Source organism: Eutrigla gurnardus (assembly GCF_963514095.1).
Source record: "Eutrigla gurnardus genome assembly, chromosome: 9".
Taxonomy (NCBI): Eukaryota; Metazoa; Chordata; class Actinopteri; order Perciformes; family Triglidae; genus Eutrigla; species Eutrigla gurnardus.
In genome coordinates, this window is record NC_139923.1 from 2,447,647 (window position 1) to 2,469,399 (window position 21,753).

Genomic DNA, 21,753 nt, shown 5'->3' on the forward strand with positions numbered 1-21,753 from the left:
GTGGGGAGCCGTCTTTGCCGACAGCGTCCAATGAAAGCCCCTCCCGCTTGGTCGCCCTCCTGCCCGGCCTCCTGGGTGTTTGGTCACTTTAATCTATTGTTCAAGTTCCACAGGTGCGTATGCATTATACCTGTGCTTGTTCTTTATTTCGTTAGAATGTTGCTGTGTTTGGCTTTAGCAGTCCATTAAGAGATTAAATTTACCTTGCAATTAAACATTTTTTACTTCCTGTGGAAATTTACATGGTGAAATAAGACATAACATATCTACTCCTTGAACATACAAGAACAAAAGAACATATGAAGACTAATTTGTGAATCCAAGGTAGGGGTTGGGGTGACCCTGGGCTAGGCTTCAGGAAAAGCCTGGTTGTGGTGTGAGTCTGTCATTAAAAAACACTTCTTTGCCCAGGCCTTGTGCTAAATGTCCTTTTTCGTTATTATTTCCTGGGTTCCCAGGGGGTTTTATGGTGAGTGATCAGTGCACTGTCGCTGTGAAACTCTGGTGGGTTGAAGTTCAAATGTGTCCCGCAGTAACTTATCCACAAAGTCCACCATCGACGACCCCTCAGCTCCTTCACAGCATATATCCGTATATTGTCATGTCTGGATTGCCCTTCTTGGACGTGTAGATTGTTTTCTTGCTGATTTATCACTTTTATCATCTTCAGCTGTTCTTTTGTGTCCATGCTAAAGTCCCAGAACTCCTCCAAAGCACTGGCTAAACTCACATCTTTCTGGTGGTCATTGCTGCTATCTCCATCATCTTATACCTATGTAGGTGAGTTGTCTGTGTTTTCTGAATTTCTGGGTTGTGCAACGGCACTTTTCATGATTACCTCTCGTCCTCCCATTTTTGTCCCTTTCAGTTATTCTCAAGAAATGTTACATTTGACAAACTAACAGGCCTAAAAGAGTATTTTTGGGGGGAGCTGTTATCTTATGCTGCCATTCAGGAAGGTGACGTCACCCAAACTCTGTTGCATAATTTTTTTTTAACACAAACGATGATCTTTTTTTTCTAACCTAAGCCAAGTAGATTTATTGCCTTACCAATTGGTAATGCCACATTAACCATGTGGCATTGTGCATTTTTATAAGTGTGATACAAGGCTGATATAGAGCACATTTAAGAAACTTATTTTTTGGATCAGATCTCTACATCTTCATGTGTTTGTACTGTCCCAACATTTTTTCTGGCAATTGAGTAACAGAGCCAGGCTGACATAAAGTGAACACCACACTCTTGCAGCCAGAGGCAGAAGGTGAAAGGAGGATAAAACATGAAGCATCAGTTAGGAGGCTATCATGGAGTGAATTAATGATTCCCAGCGTCTCACCCATCTTAACACCAAACAACAAAACACCAGGAAAATAAAAAGAACCCATACATATCAGAAAAAAAGGATCAGAGATGGGGCTAAATCCATATACTACCACAGGCGATCATCAAAAATTGGGGGGGGGATGCTTTTTTCAAATCTGTCTCAGAGGCTCAAATGATTTTCAGAATGTAGACCATAGCTTTAAGGTACAAAAGGGACTGTTTTGGTGTTGGTATAGAGCACTATACTAAAAACCCTGATCCCTACAAAGAGATGGTAGAACATATACACCCATCCATTGTCTACCGCTTATCCTGTATTCAGGGTCCCGGGGGGGCTGAAGCCGATACCAGCTGTCATTGGGCGAAGGCAGGGTACACCCTGGACTGGTCGCCAGTGTATCACAGGGCCAACATGTAGAGACAAACAACCATTCACGCTCACATTCACACCTACAGGCAATTTAGAGTCATCAATTAACCTATCCCCATCCTGCATGTCTTTGGACTGTGGGAGGAAGCCGGAGAACCCGGAGAGAACCCACGCTTACACGGGGAGAACATGCAAACTCCACACAGAAGGAACCCGGGGCCGACCCGGGAATCGAGCCCGGGAATCGAACCCAGGACCCTCTCGCTGTGAGGCGACACTGCTACCCACTACACACCCCCCTCAAAAGTCAGCACTGTTTAAAGAGTTTGCTAACGGTCAACACCATGTCTTTGCATGTTGAAGGTCACTAAAAAGGGCCCGTCTGTCTTTTGATTTTCTTAACAACCGTTCTTCCAATCCACATTTGGCGGGTGCATTGCTGAGAACCCAAGGGACCCAAGGGGCGCGAGCCCTTGAGATCTAAGAGGCATTTTCATCTGCGGTGCGTTATGTACACACTGTGTAGTAGTATGAGAGGGGTCATCCCATTACAGAGAAACAAAGGGAGACAGATCTATGGGATTCGTTGTTATTTTCCTGTCTACTGCTGTCCCCTTCACAAGGGCAGCTGTCAGACAGTTTAAACCATTCCAATAGGCTCCCGTTAAAGCCATGAGGGCCCAATGGGATAAATTACAGGAAGAGGATCTGACGACTGCCTTCACCTGGCATGCATCGCTTTCTTCTTTTGCTCCAATGGGAAAGTTTTTAATTCACAGACAGGTGTTTAGACAAACACCTTCTTCTTCTTCTTCTTTCATGAATGTCTTCTTCCTCTTTTATTGGACCATCTTCAAAGAGAGACTCACAAGGTGAAAACCACCAGAGATTCACTAAACACAAAGGAGGTTTACTGAACATCAGCACAAGGTGAAGTAAAGCTGTTCACATACTCTCATATCTTTTGTTCTGTTTGACCTGGTTTGGTCTCTTTTCTCTGGGATTACAACACAGAGGGAGATACTTCATTCTCTGCTCAGGTACACATTCCACCAGGAGTAAAAGTATGACGCACTGTAAAAATATCTCTGTCAGTGTTTCACTGCTAAACATGATGTTTCTGGATTATTATTAATGCTGCATTAATGTTTACTGTATGTTGCATGTTTTAACTAGTTTATATATATTTTTGCTAGTTTAATCTACAGCGATGCATCATAATGTAAATGATCATCATATGTTTGTGTCATTGCTGTCCTGTGAGAACCACATATCTCTAAAAAGAGCCCTATTTTCAGCAAGTAAAGTAAAGTACAAGTACCTTGGATGTGTAATTAACTACAGCACTTGAGTAAACGTTAGGCTGCCGTTCTGATTATCGCTCAGTGTTCAACTCAGAACGCTGCCCCGATATCGAGCTGATTTTTTACTGAAAATAATAATATTGATGACTGTGCAAGACACAGCAGGTCCAGATCAACTGACCCTAGTGTGAACTCTAACCCAACCAATCAGAAGCCTGCTTTATTAAAAGAACATTACTGTCTGCAGGGGAAAAAATATTACAAAGAAATAAAATCAGAGATGACAGGAATGAGCTTGATCTTGTTAGTTTCACATCAGCTTAAGTCACATTACTGCTCTACAAATGCCTTCAGTCATCAGAAGTGTGTGTGTTATCTGCTGTTTCCGTGAGAAACACTGCAGCTGGGAGTAAACTGGAAAGCAGGCGGCTTTGTTTCCAACATAATTGCTTTAAGATAAACCTGAGCCGGTGAAGAGAAAAAATGAGTTGCTCTATTTATTTCATTTCCAGTGCGAAAAAAAAGAGCCAGATATCGTCTGATTAATATTCCAAAACGGCGGCTTCTTAACATGATAAAACTAGCTAGCTATAAACCCATTTCAATCAAGGAGATGGGTCTTCCCTAATGTTAAAAAAAATTCACCTAAAACATGAGGATAAAAAGGTTTGACAATGATCCTGTCACATCGAGCAGATATTGATTTTGGAGATTGGATATTTTGGCAGAAAATCTACAGTACGGTACAGTATCAGAATGTTTGTGATGTGCCAAGTGTGCACTTGCTGTTACAAAGTTAACCGTATTTCTTACAACCTCACACACAGTTAACATTGACCATGTTTACATGTACCAAATATCCTGTTTATTACCATTATTCTGAAAAACACAATATTATTTTCCTACTAAGCTGCTTTCATGGTTGAGGAAAATGTATATTTCACTTTCATTCCTGTTTACAAGCAGCTGTGCATATTCCAATTAATGCAATTGTCTTTTCCTCTGCGGGCGATGCACTATCATGCCGTTTTTCATGTCAAAACATGTCAAAGTGGAATGAAAGTGTCTGCTTGTTCTAATTTGCTTCAAATCTTTCTTCTTTTTTTAAAGTTTTGCAGCGGAGGGGGACAGTGCAAACACAGCTTAGCACTTTTAAACCTTTTACCACTCTCTTGAAAAGGTTGGCGCTGTGATATATGTGCAGATCCAAAAATCTGTTGATATCCAAGTCCTTCATGATGCTTAAAAGTAGGTGAGTCTCTCCCTCCTACCAGAAATATGGGCTTTACTTTTGGGCATTCATCTCTGCTCCAGCTTTGCAAACCGTTGGCTAGTTGTTCTGTGGACAATAAAGAGCTGCCTGACTGGAAACAAGTGCCAAACAAAAATAGAGACACATACTCTGAATGCGCTGTATATTTATCCTAAGAACGCTTCTGAAACCATGTCTTAATAGGAAAATGCTCCTTCCAGAATGAGGCACAATTCATAACACCCAAACAGAAGATGTTTACATGATCCGTTTCAAATAGAATAAATATAGAATATTGTAACATTCAGAATAATAGTGGATTGTTAGTGTGCATGTACAAATATTCATTGTGGAATGTTTAATTTCAGAGACATCTTCCTTCCAATTAAGAGGAAGGCGGGAGGACCTTCTCTCATCAGACCACAAAGGATGCATCCAGTCTTTCAGCTGTATCCTTTAAAACGCCTCTCCATCACGGTGTAAATACATCAGCCTGTGAAGGAGAAACCTTCAAACTCATTATAGATCGCTAATTAACACTTTCTGTAGGTCCCTGTGAGCCAGTAAAATCTCTTCTGGGCCAATTGAACATCTTTTGTTCATCTGATCCTTTAATGAATGCTCGCTCCTCCCTTCGTGTAAACACAATAGTTTTGCGTCAGTCCGCCCACTCAGCGATGCGGCTCTGTAATTTAATTTGCCTCCCATCGAGGCAATCAGATCCATCCTTCGTGAGCAGAGTAGCTTGTTTGTATGAAGCTCTGTATTTTCTTGAGCCTAAGGCTCAGAGAGAATGAAGCACCTTCTCCCAGCATCCTCTGTTTCCTGGTAAATTTGAAGTGACGGTCTAGGTGTAGAGAAAATAACCATCCATTCACAATATTATGCTTTTATTTAGCATTTCAACATTTCTGAAATGTTCTTCATAGAAAATGTTTTGTATTATTATTTATTTACTTGTCATACTATCCATACTGTTGATATGTTTATATCTATGGCATTATGTGTACAATTAATATTTATTTAGATTTAATATTTGCTCAGAGCAACTTAATAAAGTACTAAGTAATTATTGTTCCTAATACCTAAAGGTATATGTCGCAAAACTAGCAAAATGGTAATGCAAATTTTATTAAGTCATATCGTATATGTATTAACGTACTTAAAGGGATAGTTCGGAATTTTGGACATAAGACCTATTTTCCAACTCAGCCGGTGTGTTCGAGACGTCTGGAGACGTTTTCAAGAAATTTAAATCAGTTCTTCTAGTTGCCGAGTTCGCTTGTGCTATGGCTAGCGCAAGTCAATCGTTCTAGTTAGCATGGCATTAAAAACACTCATACCGACTCCACAGTGCACCCGAGGCAAATCAATTGTAACGGCAGACTATCGATGTACATATGTCTTTTATTTACTGTAAGGTGACCTTGAGTGACAGAAAGGCGCCTATGAAATAAAATGTATTATTATTATTATTATATCTGTGTTGAAAGAATGTTTGAAATAAAACCAACCTTGCATTTTTAAGGATTTATGAGAATATACTGAAACTTTTGAAGACTCCGATGAGGAGTTTTTTTTCCACCCAAACCCAACCGTACCTGTACGAGCCTGAATATATAGAGGAAGAATTGCGCGAGAGGGATGCTCAAAGGGCAGAACATGAACGAGCGTCTGTGGAGACCGAGATAGCCCCCGCTGGAGCTGAGAACCGGGACCGGGACGGGAATCCCCTGCAACGCGTCCGAGGGTTTACGGTTCTCCGGACGGAGCAGAGGTTCGGGTTCGCGGTGCGTAATTGTGGGTTGGCTGGGCCGTGGGCTGCCCGGTGTTTGCGTGAGGTCCAAGCGCTTTTCACCCAGGTCTGAGGGCATGAGGCCCGACAATTCGGCCCGGTTCGATTGCCTATTTACGGGCAGTATTTCGGGCGGCGCGTCTTAGAGTTTTGAGTCCGACGGAGAGTCCGCATGTGTGGATTCGCGTGGCCTTGTGCTGCCCGGTGTTTGTGTGAGGTCCAAGCGCTTTTCAGACAGCCTTGGGGGCATAAGGGCCGACAATTCGGCGGTCTTCAGGTCTGTATTTACCGGAGAGATTCCCCGCAACGCCTCCAAGGGTTTACGGTTCTCCGGACGGAGCAGAGGTTCGGGTTCGCGGTGCGTAATCGTGGGTTCGTGTGCTGCCCGGTGTTTGAGTGAGCTCCGACGGCTTTTCAGACAGCTTTTCAGACAACCTTTTCAGACGGTGTTCAGGTGTGTATTTACCAGCTGGATTCCGAGCAGCGCGTCTTAGAGTTTTGAGTCCGATGGAGCAAAGTAAAATTCCGCTGCTGCTGAGAAACTAGTCCCTCAAAAAATGGATGATTCATGCGATGCAAGGTTAGTTTTGTTTCAAATATTATTCTATCAACACAGATATGTACATTGATAGTCTGCCATTACAATGGATTTGCCTCGGGTGCACTGTGGAGTGGGCAAGACTGTTTTTAATGCCTGTCTAACTAGAACCATTGACTTGCGCTAGCCATAGCATAAGCGAACTCGGCAACTAGGTAAGTTGGATTACCTAGTTGCCGAGGTTCAAGATTCAAGTTGTTGGTAAGTTGAATCTTTGGTGTCAATAGTCACGTTGGTCGTAAACTCTTTCCCTGAACCTACCTAAGTGGTTTTGTTCCCTAAATAACTATCTGTGAAGAACGAAGGACAATCCGATCTACTCACTGAGCCTCAGCCACCTCAAGAACAACAAAACTATACTATTAATTGTAGCTGAAATAGTATTGCCATCGTCAACTGCGAGGAACCTGGGTGTAATCCTCGATGACCAACTATCCTGCACCCCCAACATCACTGCTGTGGCCCGATCCTGCAGATTTGCCCTCTACAACATCCGCAGGATTCGGACCTTCCTCACAAAGGATGCAACGCAACTCTTGGTCCAAGCACTGGTCATCTCCCGCCTTGACTACTGCAACTCTCTCCTGGCCGGACTCCCGGCCTCTGCGATTAAACCATTGCAGCGTATCCAGAACGCTGCAGCACGCCTTATCTTCAATCTACCCAAATTCTCCCATGTGACCCCCCTCCTCCGTGACCTCCACTGGCTCCCTGTTGCAGCACGCATCCAATTCAAGACGATGACACTGGCCTTCAGGGCCATCAATGGAACGGCACCCATCTACCTTCAAACACTGGTCAAACCTCATGCCCCGAAGCGAGCACTTCACTCCTCTACTTCAGCTGGCCGGCTGGTATCACCATCGCTGAAATCAAACAAATGTCCCTGAGCAAAGTCCAGACTCTTCTCTGTTCTGGCGCCTCAGTGGTGGAATGAACTCCCGACTAATGTCAGGACAGCTGAGTCATTTGCCATTTTCCGAAAAAGGCTCAAGACTCACCTGTTCAGACTTCACCTCGACTAGCATGACCCACTAACACCCCCCCTGACCCACCGGTTACACTTCCAAAATGCTAACAGCGGTAGCGATAAGGGCATCTCTCATGGTAAATTTTAAACAAAATTTTACGAGAAGTAGCCCGACACTTCTTTGGTAGTATAGTGAGGCTCCTAACATATTAAACAAGGCGTGGACAACCTTGTAAATCTACAGTTAATTAAAAAGGACTGTTTATACAGACAATACCTTGAGTAGTTGAAATTAATTCCATACAAGTCGATTGACGAACACAGATTTGCGTGTTCTGTTTACCATGAGAGATTCCCTTATCGCAAACACTGTTAGCATTTTTTTAAGCATCAAACAGGCCAGTTTAGATTGCATCGAATTAGCGTTTTTTTGCTCCCCAGCGAACATTCTAACTCGTTATCATGCTAAGCATATCCAAAATCCATTTCCCCTTTAACCCCATAATAGACAGCAAAAGCATTGCAAACTTCATCGACTTGTTTATGCTCATTGGATACACTGTTGTTAGAGATGACTGGGTTGTTTACTGTGATAACGTTCTTGGTTGGCTTAGCATTTTTACTAGCATTAGCCAACACTTCCCTCGCCCCCTCCTCCACAACACTTTATGTCTGACTCCGTAGTTTAATACCAGTATTTGTAAATTGCAGACTAATAACAGGGAAATATCCCAGTATGCGTACAGGTGCTGATGTAACTCACCCAATATTAATGTCAGAATGATTTGAATATTATCTATTATTAATATAATTGTCAATTAATTAATATAGTATATGATATAATATAAATGTATATGTTTTGCAAAGATTGTGTGACTGAGTGTTCAGTGACTCACATAGAAGTTGGTTAAAAAAGAAACAATAGCGAGAAGTAAACAGCTCCGCTGTGCCTCGGTTTAACTTGAAGATTATTTAAGAGACTTCTTTAATCTTCCTGCCAGGTGGGATAACACGGATAACTTCAGTAGCTTCCCAAGCTAACGGCTAACGGTCGGAAAGTTCTAGCTCTAGCTAGCAGTTAGAGCCTGTGGTTCTCAGAACTGGTGCTTCAACGATTGTCCTGTGAGCCTGTGAGTTGGCGGTTGTTGGTTTATTTGAATGGCCATGCTTAGCATAATTAATCTATTTACTATTTAAAAACTAATTGTAGTAACTATATGTATTTTAAATGGTACACACTTCTCTGGGGTTTGTATACAGTCTCTCTCTCTCTCTCTTTTAATAAATCATATTATTTTCTGCACATTGAAACCAAAATTTGAAAATTTCTCATTTTCAAATTTTAATATCATTAATTAATACCAAAAGAGACTATGATTTATTGCAGAATAAAGAGGGGACTTCAAAGTCCTATGAAATGTTTGCATTGCATCCTTTATGTGATATGATGTTTAGGCTGCAGGATATCATCAGGTGTTCTGTCCTCACCGTGGTGGTCTTGACTCGGCCTCCTGGTTGTGTACAGGTCCAGCCCGCCTGATTGACCATGAGATCACAACCTTCGTCCTCCAAACATGGAGACATCTCACACCACTGTCGAGTCCACACGATACGAACTGAGGAGAAGTAGAGAGGGTGAGTTGATTTTTCTTTTAAATGTCACATTTGAGGTGTTTGCATCCCTGAATGGCTCACTGCTGTTTGTGACCCACTTCCTCCTGTGTCGAATAACTTATGATTGGAAACAATGCAGCAGTAATGAACACTTTAAAACAGGTATTGTTATAAAATTATTTTGGCACGCCACATGCAGCAGTGGCCTTATGTAAATGGTTAGAATTTATAAAATGAATAAATATATTGTTTGACAGAGACTGAAATCGGCTACAAGAATTACCTCTGTAAAAGTGGAAAACAATATGAATACATATTATTTGCGGCAGTTGATGCTAGCGCTTTATCCATCCATCCATCCATCCATTTTCTACCGCTTATCCTGTATTTAGGGTCACGGGGGGGGCTGGAGCCGATCCCAGCTGTCATTGGGCGAAGGCAGGGTACACCCTGGACAGGACGCCAGTCTATCGGAGGGCTGACATGTAGAGACAAACAACCATTCACACTCACATTCACACCTACGGGCAATTTTGAGTGATCAATCAACCTATCCCCATCCTGCATGTCTTTGGACTGTGGGAGGAAGCTGGAGAACACGGAGAGAACCCACGCTTACATGGGGAGAACATGCAAACTCTACACAGAAGGAAGCCGGGCCGACCCGGGAATCGAACCCAGGACCCTCTTACTGTGAGGCGAGAGTGCTACCCACTACACCACCGTGCAGCCCGCTAGCGCTTTATCCTATTACATAATGCTTGAAAAACTGAGCTCAATCAGCAGATGGTCTGGTCCATTGATCTCTTACTGTCTTATGATCCACTTGTTTTATACATCATGATTGCATCTTCATAATAATGTAGTAGTAGTAGTAGTAGTATTTTGTATTTTAGGGCCACTATTTGGAAAAAGATATACGCTGAGAAAAGTTTGTAATATTATTATGAGAGCTCATCAAATTTAGACTGTTTAGCTATATTCTCTATTACGATTACCCATCTTTATTCTCACAAATGTATAACTTTTTATTCTCTATTACTGTTTTATTCTCAACTTATGACACTTGTTTTGAAATTATGACTTATTTTCAAAACGTTCCTTCTTTAATTCTTTAAATCTGCAAAGAAGACTGAGAGGCGTGAACTCACAAATCAAACTGAACTAAACTCAGTCCAACATCAGAGGACTGATTCTGTTTACTGTACAGCTATTTATAAAGAAACAGGACATTCTCACAACCACATTTGCATATTGTGGCTCCCTGATTGGGCCGCAGAGATAGAGGAGGGGGTGATGAAAAGCGGGAGGATGAGGAGGAATGTGTTGAGGGCTTTAAGTGAGCAGAAATGATCAAGAAATAAACAGAATCTCAGGCTCACTCTATGTCAGCCTCAGATTCTGCTGACATGACCTCAATTTTAGCTCTAAAAACATAGGATCCTACATTTCCCCTAATGCAACCTGATATTGTCTATCATCACACGTTGGGACTTTAATGTATGACACACAATAAAATAAAGAATATACTGTTAATTTATTCAGCAGAATATGAAATCTGTCAGCAATTAACAGTATGTGCATTTAATTAAAGATGGCGGCTGGTCCCAGAGGGGAGAATGTTCTGTTCTCACACACACAAAGGAGAAACAGAATGTCTTCAAACAGCAACAGCGCCTTCCCTGAAACAAAAGCATGTGATTAATGAAGTTGCTAAGATCAAGTTTATCAGAATAGACATGATAATCAATTGACTTAACACATGCATAAACAACATGTATTACATATATAATACAATATTTAGCATGTAACTCAAAATAATGAGTTTTCTTTAACGTTTACAAAAACTGATTCATTTTAAAACATAATCACTCAACAGCAATAAATGATCTAAAGGAAAAGACAAATTAAAAGATTCACAGTCATTTGAGATGAATCATCGTTGTTGCATAAACTCTGCAGGGAGAGAAAATACATGCTGAGTGGAAAATGTCATTAAAAACGCAAATTTATGTGTAGTGCAAGGCAACGTTATATAAGACAACGCTACGTAACACAACACAACGTAACACAACACAACGTAACACAACGCAATGTAACACAACAATACGTAACACTACCTAACACTACGTAACGTAATGTCACACAACGTAACGTCACACACACATTTAAACATAAATCACCATAACGTAACACTGTAATGTAACACACCGTAACGTAACACAACTTAAAATAACACACCGAACCACAACGTAACGTAACACAACATAATGTAACACAATGTAACACAACACAGTGTAACACAACACAACGTAACACAACGTAACACAACGTAACGCAACGGAACGCAACGGAACACAACGCAACGGAACACAACGGAACGGAACATAACACGACGCAATTAATTTTAACTTAACACACAGTAACATATCACAACACATAAAAACAAAATCAATTCAAGCTTTATAACACAGGGCAACCTAATGTCAATGCATCAATATCAATACATGTGCAGTACATTACAACCACAGCCATACAAGTGCACAATAAATATGTCTGTCAATCTCAAAATATACAAAACACCCTCCGCACACACTGAAATGACCTAATTACTTATATGTATAACTTACTTTACAAGTGTTCATCAGACAACATCAAATATATGTAAATAACATAATACAATTTTTTTATCCATAGCAGTTGTTCTCTGTTGAAAGCTGTTCAACAATGAATTCTTCACTCTGAGGGTTTTCCTGCTGTTTGTGCGACACTCTACTGACCCAACAGCTCCCACCTTTCCAGCCTAAATTACACTCTGCGAGTGTGTCGGGAAAGATGAAGAAAATGAGAGTCTGTACAGGCCTGTGATACATAACCAGGTAATCAGTTCTCCCTTTGGAGCAGCGGTGTGATTTTGATAGCCCGTTAGCCCCCAATTATCAAACCAATTTCCTATTGAACATCGGCGGCTCCTCTCAGCCATAATACTTAATTAAATTCCACATTGCTCTCACCTCTTATCATGATGGAGAGGGATATATCCTCCAGGGCGAAGAAATACTTCAACTGTTTCTTTTAAGTAAAGGTTATTTTTAGAAACTAGGTTAAAGGTTTTAAATGACAAATAACATGAAGGTTGTGTTAAAGGAACATTTGGTCAATCTTCTGGGTCTCTTCTCTAGAGCCAGGCGAGTATAATTTTCATCTCTGTGCGTTCAGTATAGCGATAACTCCAGGACATGTTTAGCCTAGTTTAGCACAAAAGGGGATCTGCTAGTCTAAAGGCCTTTGTACACTGAATCTGTGTTTTAATTGTTTTCATCCGTTAGAATGTAAGAAAATTGTTGGGAAAATATCAGCACTGAGGGAGATTTGTGATCGTCTCACTTCTCATGCAAACCAGACCACCGACATCCTGAAGTCCACCTGGACCCAATCGGGATAGTTGTGCAGCTCCCTCCTTTTTCTTTTTCAAGAATGAGACGATCACACAATCTTCCTCACTGTTGGATTACATCGACTAACGCATTGCTGTGCTCTGACGAAAGGCCTTGGCACACTGAGTCCATTTCTATGTCCGTGTTGGACGTTAAAAAATTATTTTGACGATCACGTTTGCACACCGACTCCGAAGCTTTTCAGAACAGGTTTGATTTTCTGCGTTTTCGCATCTGTGAGTTTTTTGACCACTCAGAGTCGTCTACAGTCTAAAGACATTAAGATGCAGAGATGAGTCACAGATTGTGACAAGTGATTGCCGAGCAGTTTGGGATTAGGGGAAGTACTGCAGACGCTGTTCAGGGTCAGTTGGATTCTGGAGATCGGTGGTCTTCTTTCTGATGTGCAGTCTGCAGCACTACTGGGACCACACATCAGGAAGAAGATCTCCACGATCCAACTGTTGCGCAGCTCTTTTTCTTCTTTCAAGAAGGAAACGATCACAAAAGCTCCTTCATTGCTGGAGTTTTATTTTTGTTTTGAGCAATTCCCCAACGGATATATATATACATGCATTGGACTCAGTGTGCAAGGTTTCTGTGCGTAACAAATTTTAACGGATGACGTATTAAAAAACGGACTTAGTATGCAAAGGCCTAAAGCCTGCATATTGCAGAGAGCAGCTTGAAATTGATTCAGGCACAAATACTCCAAGCGGGTTAATGTAAAGTATAACCATCTTGTACCATCTCCCAGTCCCACCCCCTTGCTCTCTGAAGATATTCCACTCCCCCCAAAACGGTCAGGATGTGAGGGGTTAGTTTCAGTTTTTGAATGAACTGAACCATCTTTTTGTGTCCCATCTTTATTCAAGAATGAGGGAGAACTTAGACTCTTTTGCTCTTTATAGTTTTATTTACATGATACAATACACGCAACATACAAGATGTCTGCTCAAACTGTAAACCCAGTTTTACTGTTGATAAAATATGCAACATTTGCATCATATGTAAAGTATCTCAGCATTGTCCTCCTTGAACGTACAGGCTTATGGCATACAAACAGCCTGTACAGCGTGAGCAGGTTGCTCTTGATTTGCTGTTCAGTATCCCCCAGTCATATAATCACAGTTATAGGGGTGGTCATGACCCCAGGTAGGGGTTGCTAGGGTCAGGGTCAGATCAGGCCATCCATCAAAATTTGATCTAGGGTATATCTCTATTCTTTCGTATGAAGCATGACAAGCCGCAGACGTTGTGTGTGTGTGTGTGTGTGTGTGTGTGTGTGTGTGTGTGTGTGTGTGTGTGAGATCAGGCCTTTCGCAAATATTACATCATCACCTGAACCAGGTGATTTCAGCTGACTTTGAATATTTTACATAATCATCAGATTCCACAATTTAAAGCCAATGTGCCAAAGTGCATCAGCTGGGTAAATGCAGTGTCTACAAGCTATTTCCAATACAATCTGTGTAGCAGAGCAAGAGGTGAAACTTTGTTGAAACAAAATATCTGAAGATTAAGTCACACTAAATGTGCAAATGATCATATAATTTCGATGAACGACCATTGAACAGGGATTTAGGTCTACTTCTAAAGCCAAACACATTGCTCTGGAGCATACAATTCACAGTAAAAGACAATTAAATCACAAATTACATTTATAATTTAAATCTAATGAGAATAATATGTGTAATAAGCCTGGTAATGTCCCTCCTACTCGGTGTCGTCCTGCTTAGGTTTGTCTGGTATGGAAACAGTTCACCATCTTCCTGACTGTGGCTCAGCCGTGCAGCACTGAGCGCGCTAAGTTTCTCCTGAGACGCACTGAAAGGAGCTGATTCTGTTTCTGATCAGAGCGACATGTAATCACAGCTCCTACAACTTCCTGCTGAGGACAAGGATGAGGGCCAACAGCAGCCGCCACGTTTGTTGATGTGTCCCAGGACGGCGCCACTGAGGGAGCATGCCACGCCTTCATAACACCATTACCTCAGCAGCAATGATCAGAGGCCTCACAGTGCGGCCCTAAATGCTGCGGTTAAATCAGCCGGAAACATTCTAAGTGAACTTCAAGACACACAGTGGATCTGATACAAGTCTATATAATATCAGGTCACAAAATCAGTGACTGAAGATATAAACTGTCAATTATTATTAGGGATGCACCTAAATTAAAAATCTTGGTCGAAACTGAAAACCAAAAATGAGGAAACCAAGGCCGAATACCGGAACACCGAAATAAATTAATATTCCAATTATTAGTACCATTGCATTTATGGCTATGACTGTGTACTTAAGTCACTAAAATCAAGGCATTGCAACTCAAAGAATAAATTAATTACAAAAGTATGAAAATATTTATTTAGCACTGACAATGTACAATTTATAATAAAAATCTAAATAAAATGTTAAATGTATACATATCGAACATATCAGACAACGAAGGTGCATGCCCCTCATCTGGTGCAGAGAGACAAGTTTTTTCTGCTCTCCTTCTCCTGCGCTGTGTGCTTCTCCGTCTCCAAGCGGGGTCTCCGCATCCATCGCGCCTGGATCATTTCTCGTACGCGCTGCTTTAATCCCACATCCAAGTAACGATCTTTATAACGTGGATCAAGCACATTCCCGAGGAAGTGCAGAGGATCCGAATAGATCTCAGCGAAACGTCCACACCGCAGACATGCAGACTTGCAGACACATTTTCGGTGCATCCCTAATTATAGCATATATAGTGAAATCAGAGTATCCAGTGGTTCATAGTGTACAACCAATGGTCACTAACCCAGCATATACCATCATGCATTGCTCTGAGGGATACATGATGGATGAGAGTAGAGAGAACAGCGTGATTGAGGCAAATCTATGGAAATAATATATTTAATGTGAGCAGAGCATCACAACACAGTCACAAAGCTTTTTTTTTTTATTTTTTTTATTTGGGAAAATATGTTTATTGTCTCCACAATGACAATGGCAGCGTATACCTTTGTTGTTACCTTTCACAATAAAAGCCGTAGACATACGTGCCATCACTGTTTACCTTAAATTAAAACAAATTAGGTGAAGAAAAAAAAACATGTCCAACATGGAGATTCATACATAACAAAACATGTCAGATTGCTGCTTTTTATAGTGCTTTTTCAACTTCATTGGTGTGTATATCGCATATCGTATGAACCAGATTGGTGTGTATATAATAAACTTATAAACCTGATCGGAGTGTATATCATTATCTTATAAACCTGATTGGTGTGTATATCATTAACTTATAAACCTGATCGGTGTGTATATCATTATCTTATAAACCTGATTGGTGGAAGAAAATAATGATCCCTCATTAGACCCAAATATTATTTGGGAAGCAGCAAAAGTCACATTAAGAGGACTTATAATTTCGTATGCTGCTTTTAAAAACCGTGAGAAACGTTAAAAAAAAGAACTAGAGAGAGAAGTAACACGATGGGAAAAACTACACAAGAGTGCATCCACATTGGATAATTGGAGACAATTAACTGTTGCCAGGGCAAAATTAAACCTTAATATCTCAGATGATATTATACAAAAAATGAACTATGTTCGACAAAAAGAATATGAATTTGGAAACAAACCAGGTAAATTGTTAGCTCACCAATTAAAGAAGGAGCAAGCTGAAAAGACTATTAAGGCAGTTCATCTGAAGGAAAATAAGGTAACCTATCACCCAAAAGAGATAAACCAAGCTTTTTTTGAATTTTATAATAATCTTTATAAGTTACAAGGTGGACATCAGAAAGCTTTAAATATTTGGGTATAAGTATTACTCCGAATTTACATAACCTCTTCAAAGAAAATGACACCCCCCTTGTACACAGGGTTAAATCAGACTTGTTAAAATGGTCCTCCTTACCTCTTTCATTATTAGGACGTATAAATGTTATCAGAATGAATGTTCTCCCAAGATTCAATTTTCTTTTTCAGATGTTACCATGCTTCTTGGCTGTGGATTTTTTTAAACCATTAAATCGTTGTATTTCAAAATTCATTTGGAATAATAAGAAACCTAGGATTAGCTTAATGACTCTAATGAAGCTGGAACCTATGGGAGGTCTCTGTCTCCCTAATCTGCAATATTACTTTTGGGCAGCCCAGTTAAGGAACATGGCATCATGGATATTGGAGAGACAAGAATCTCTGTGGGTCCAGATGGAAACAGAGTCGCTTAAACCTTTACCTCTGGTTTCTCTTTTGTTTATAAATAATTTTGAAAAGATAGATGAACTGGACAAATGTTTTTCTGTCTTTAATACTCTGTTAACATGGAAAGCTTGTAGGAAAAAATATGGTATCACTTATTGTACTTCTGTGGACTCACCTATTTACCAAAATCCAGATCTGAACATTCAAACAAAGATCAACATAAGAGAATGGACAAACTCCGGTTTAATACAATTTAAAGACCTATTTAATCTGAATAGGCAATTAAAATAATTTGCTGATTTAAGAAAGGAATACAACATTTCTAATAAAGATTTTTTTAAATATTTACAAATCCGGAGTCTTGTTCATTCACTTATTAAAGCAGACAAACTGCGGTTTGTACTATTCGAGATAGAAGATATATTAATGTCCTCTGAAACAATAAAAGGGAAAATAAGTGAATTTTACAACATTCTCTCAAGAGGAGGTAAGTCATCTTTCCAGATTATAAAGAAGTCATGGGAAAAGGACTTAGAGATAGTCTTTGAAGAAAATACCTGGTTAAATATCTGTGAAAGAATACACTTTCCATTCACTAGCAACAAAATTAAGGAATCTAATTTTAAATTCATTCATAAACTATACCTAACACCAACAAAAATGCATAAAATCTCCAAGACTATCTCAGCAAAATGTCCCAGATGTAAAAGAACGGATGGGACATTTATACATATGTTTTGGGAGTCTGACCTTCTACAAAATTTTTGGAAATCAATTCACTCCTTTACACAATCTGTTTTGAAAATAAAATTTGATTTAAGTCCCAGTTTGTATTTGTTAAATGATCCATTGCATCTTCAGTTAGATACGAAAAAATGCAGGATATTAATTATGATAACATACTTTGCGAAGTAATGCATACTCTTATTTTGGAAAGATGATTTCCCTCCAACTCTTAAGATTTTTACAAATCAGATTTCAGCTTTTTTACCCTTAGAAAAATTAACTTTGGAAAAACATAAATGTGGTCATATTTTTCAAGAATTTTGGTTTCCATTACTTTTAGGTTTGGAGGAATTTTCTAAAGGGGACATATGATTGGTTGAGCCCTGAATTGGTGCCCTATAGAGCAGGGCAGACCTTAATATTAAATATATGTATCTCTGTAAAATATATGCGTATGTTTGACCATGTGGATGTACATATGTGTTGCGAGCACGCTTATGTGTATGTTGGTGCAGGTAAGCACATATAGGTGCAAATACCCACTAATGTCAGTGAAGACAGATTGCTGCTTTTCCACTTATTTTTTATTTTTTATTGATTTAGATATTTGTTTATTTTTTGGTTTGTTTTTGTTTGTTTGTTCTGTTTGTATTTTGTTTTCTTGTCTGTCCTATATAGCTATATATACATGGGTTAAACAAAAAAAAGAAGAAAGAAAGAAACTGTACAAGTCACCCCATCATCGATATTGTTTCAGGATGGATATTTTTGTTGTTGTATCCTTTTTGTTAATTTATTGGAAATAAAAATATATATAAAAAAAAATAATAAAAAAAAACCTGATTGGTGTGTATATAATAAACTTATAAACCTGATTGGTGTGTATATCATTAACTTATAAACCTGATTGGTGTGTATATCATTATCTTATGAACCTGATTGGTGTGTATATAATAAACTTATAAACCTGGGGTCCGTTTCACAAAGCAGGTTTAGTGAAAACCTTGAGTTAGTTAACCCTGAGATGAGGGAAACTCTGGTTTTTCGGTTTCACAAAGCCAGTTCAGCATAAATCTGAGTCAGTTACCCGGGTAACATACTCCGTGAACCTAACCTGCTCGCTAGCAGGTTTGCTTCAACAAACCCTGAGTTTCTCCCTACATGTCTCCGCCTTTTTCCGGAATCTGAACCAACTCTGAAAAAAATGTGCCGTCCTTTCATCGTCAACCTAATTGATATGGAAATAAAAGTGATTCTAGCAGCTTTGCATCGGGAGAGAATTTTGATTACCTTTCCTTCCAATCACATTAGATATTATCTAAACAATATTCTCCGACCTTTTCAACATTTCATATCGCGGACATAATCCGCAACCAGATTCTTTGCGGAGGTAGAATTTTTGCGAACGGGAGATTTATGAAATGTTTAAGTACATTCCTGTGTTGAAATATCTGCTTATATTTACTGTTTAATATGTGAAATATGATTAAAATCATATGCCTTAGTCAACGTATTTGCGCAATATTCTTAAGCTTAATTTTCAACTGACACCACTTTCTTTCTGTGCCTGGGGGGATTACACCCAATGAAAATGATAATTCATTCATTGCGCTACTTTGTGAACTACGGGAGTTGAACCGCTGTCCTAACCATTACACCACAGTGTCGCTGTGCAACTCTGAAAATAAAGACTTATTACCTTTAGATCAATCGACTGTTTCATTCAGTTATACACATTAGATCGGGCAGTAATTGTCTGCCACGCTAACTATCGCTACTTTGCTGCAGTTACGTTGCTCCGCTTTCTCAGGATGAGCTCGTTTTCTACATAAACACTCAGTAATATCTAATGACGCTCTCCCCGTTGCCATGGTGAATCGTAGTATCGGAGCTCCATTGATGATGGCTTTGTCGAGTCGGCAGGCACGCGCGTAACTCAGAGTTTACATACTCAGAGTTGACTGAACGAATTCAAAACCGCTGTTCTGAAACCGAAAACTCAGAGTTGCCCATCTCAGAGTTGGTCAACTCAGAGTTCAGTGTTAGGTTCAGAGTTTGTTGAACCTGCTTTGTGAAACGGGCCCCAGAATGGTGTGTATATAAATAACTCATAAACCTGAATGGTGTGTATATCATTAACTTATAAACCTGATTGGTGTGTATATCATTAACTTATAAACCTGATTAGTGTGTATATCATTATCTTATAAGCCCGATTGGTGTGTATATCATTATCTTATAAACCTGATTGGTGTGTATATCATTATCTTGAAAAATTGATTGGTGTGTATATAATAAACGTATAAACCTGATCGGTGTGTATATCATTATCTTATAAACCTGATTGGTGTGTATATAATAAACTTATAAACCTGATTGGTGTGTATATCATTATCTTATAAACCTGATTGGTGTGTATATCATTATCTTAAAAAATTGATTGGTGTGTATATAATAAACGTATAAACCTGATCGGTGTGTATATCATTATCTTATAAACCTGATTGGTGTGTATATAATAAACGTATAAACCTGATTGGTGTGTATAAAATAAACGTATAAACCTGATTGGTGTGTATATCATTAACTTATAAACCTGATCGGTGTGTATATCATTATCTTATAAACCTGATTGGTGTGTATATAATAAACGTATAAACCTGATTGGTGTGTATAAAATAAACGTATAAACCTGATTGGTGTGTATATCATTAACTTATAAACCTGATAGGTGTGTACGGTATATCATTAACTTATAAGCCCGATTGGTGTGTATATAATAAACGTATAAACCTGATTGGTGTGTATAAAATAAACGTATAAACCTGATTGGTGTGTATATCATTAACTTATAAACCTGATCGGTGTGTATATCATTATCTTATAAACCTGATTGGTGTGTATATCATTAACTTATAAACCTGATAGGTGTGTATATCATTATCTTATAAACCTGATTGGTGTGTATATAATAAACTTATAAACCTGATTTGTGTGTATATCATTAACTTATAAACCTGATTGGTGTGTATATCATTATCTTATGAACCTGATTGGTGTGTATATAATAAACTTATAAACCTGTTTGGTGTGTATATAAATAACACAACATGTCCAAAGCAGTAATAGTGTTTATTACGGCCATGAATGATGAAACATTATCGGTGTAAATGTTCTCTCTCAGCCGTGTCTCTGTTATGTGTAACGCCACAGACTGTTCGGGTGCTGCATTTACGCTTTTGCGTTCAGTGAACACTACGGAATGAAAATAATCGATATTTGTTAATTGATTCAGAATTGCCCAAGTCCACATCGCGATTCATCTAAGAATCCAGTTTTTCCTACCCCTAGTGTATTCATTTTAAAAATACAGTATTTTACTGGCTGCAGTTTCGCCAGTGTACTCTTTTCCCCAAAACATTTAGGAACCGGTGATGCAAGCATGTGTAAAAACCAACAAGCAAATGAAAAATAATTAATAAACAAGACAACAGAAAATATTCATCATATTCTTGTTTATTAGGATAAGCCCTGAGTTTGACAGAAAATGACATGTAAAACATTCACATACTCAAGCCCTTACAGATAAAAAAAAGTGTGTGTGTGTGTGTGTGTGTGTGTGTGTGTGTGTGTGTGTGTGTGTGTGTGTGTGTGTGTGTGTGTATCTGAGTGAGTGACAGGCTGAAAACATTATTTGTAATTTACGGACAGAGTAAAAAAAAGTAAATTTCATAAGTAAATAGCCTCCCCCACTACGCTGGGGGGTTCACAGATCCATGCTATTGAACAATACAGCACACACACACATGCACCCTATTCTATTTAATAATAATTGTTTGTCGATACACAATGTAATAAGCAAAAACAATACATACTGTCATTGATTGCCAAGTCAAAACAGCATTCGAATTTTTGGGCCAAAACTATTTAAAATGAAGATGATATATTATTGTGTTTTGGTCTTTGTTAGTTCTTATTGACGGACAGAAGAAAAACATCTGATTCTAAAAGTTGAATGGGTAATGTTAGCTATACGAGGTTTGATTAAATGTTCCACATGTAAGGATGTGTAAAACACCTGAAAAAACGGATGTTAAATATGAACAAACAGCGTGGAGGAGAGACGAGGTGGATTCATCTCAGGTATCAGTGAACACCTGCGAGTATCACGCTGTTTAATGA

General features: G+C 39.2%; 1 protein-coding gene across 1 annotated transcript in view; it reads right to left on the reverse strand.

Moving 5' to 3' along the window:
• LOC311019039 (chemokine-like protein TAFA-5) overlaps positions 1–21,753 on the reverse strand; it is an 81,034-nt gene that overhangs the window by 5,162 nt on the left and 54,119 nt on the right. Inside the window, exon 3 of the mRNA XM_084018205.1 lies at positions 9,104–9,231. Within this exon, the coding sequence (XP_083874331.1) occupies positions 9,104–9,231 (128 nt within the window). The remainder of the gene's footprint in view (positions 1–9,103; positions 9,232–21,753) is intronic.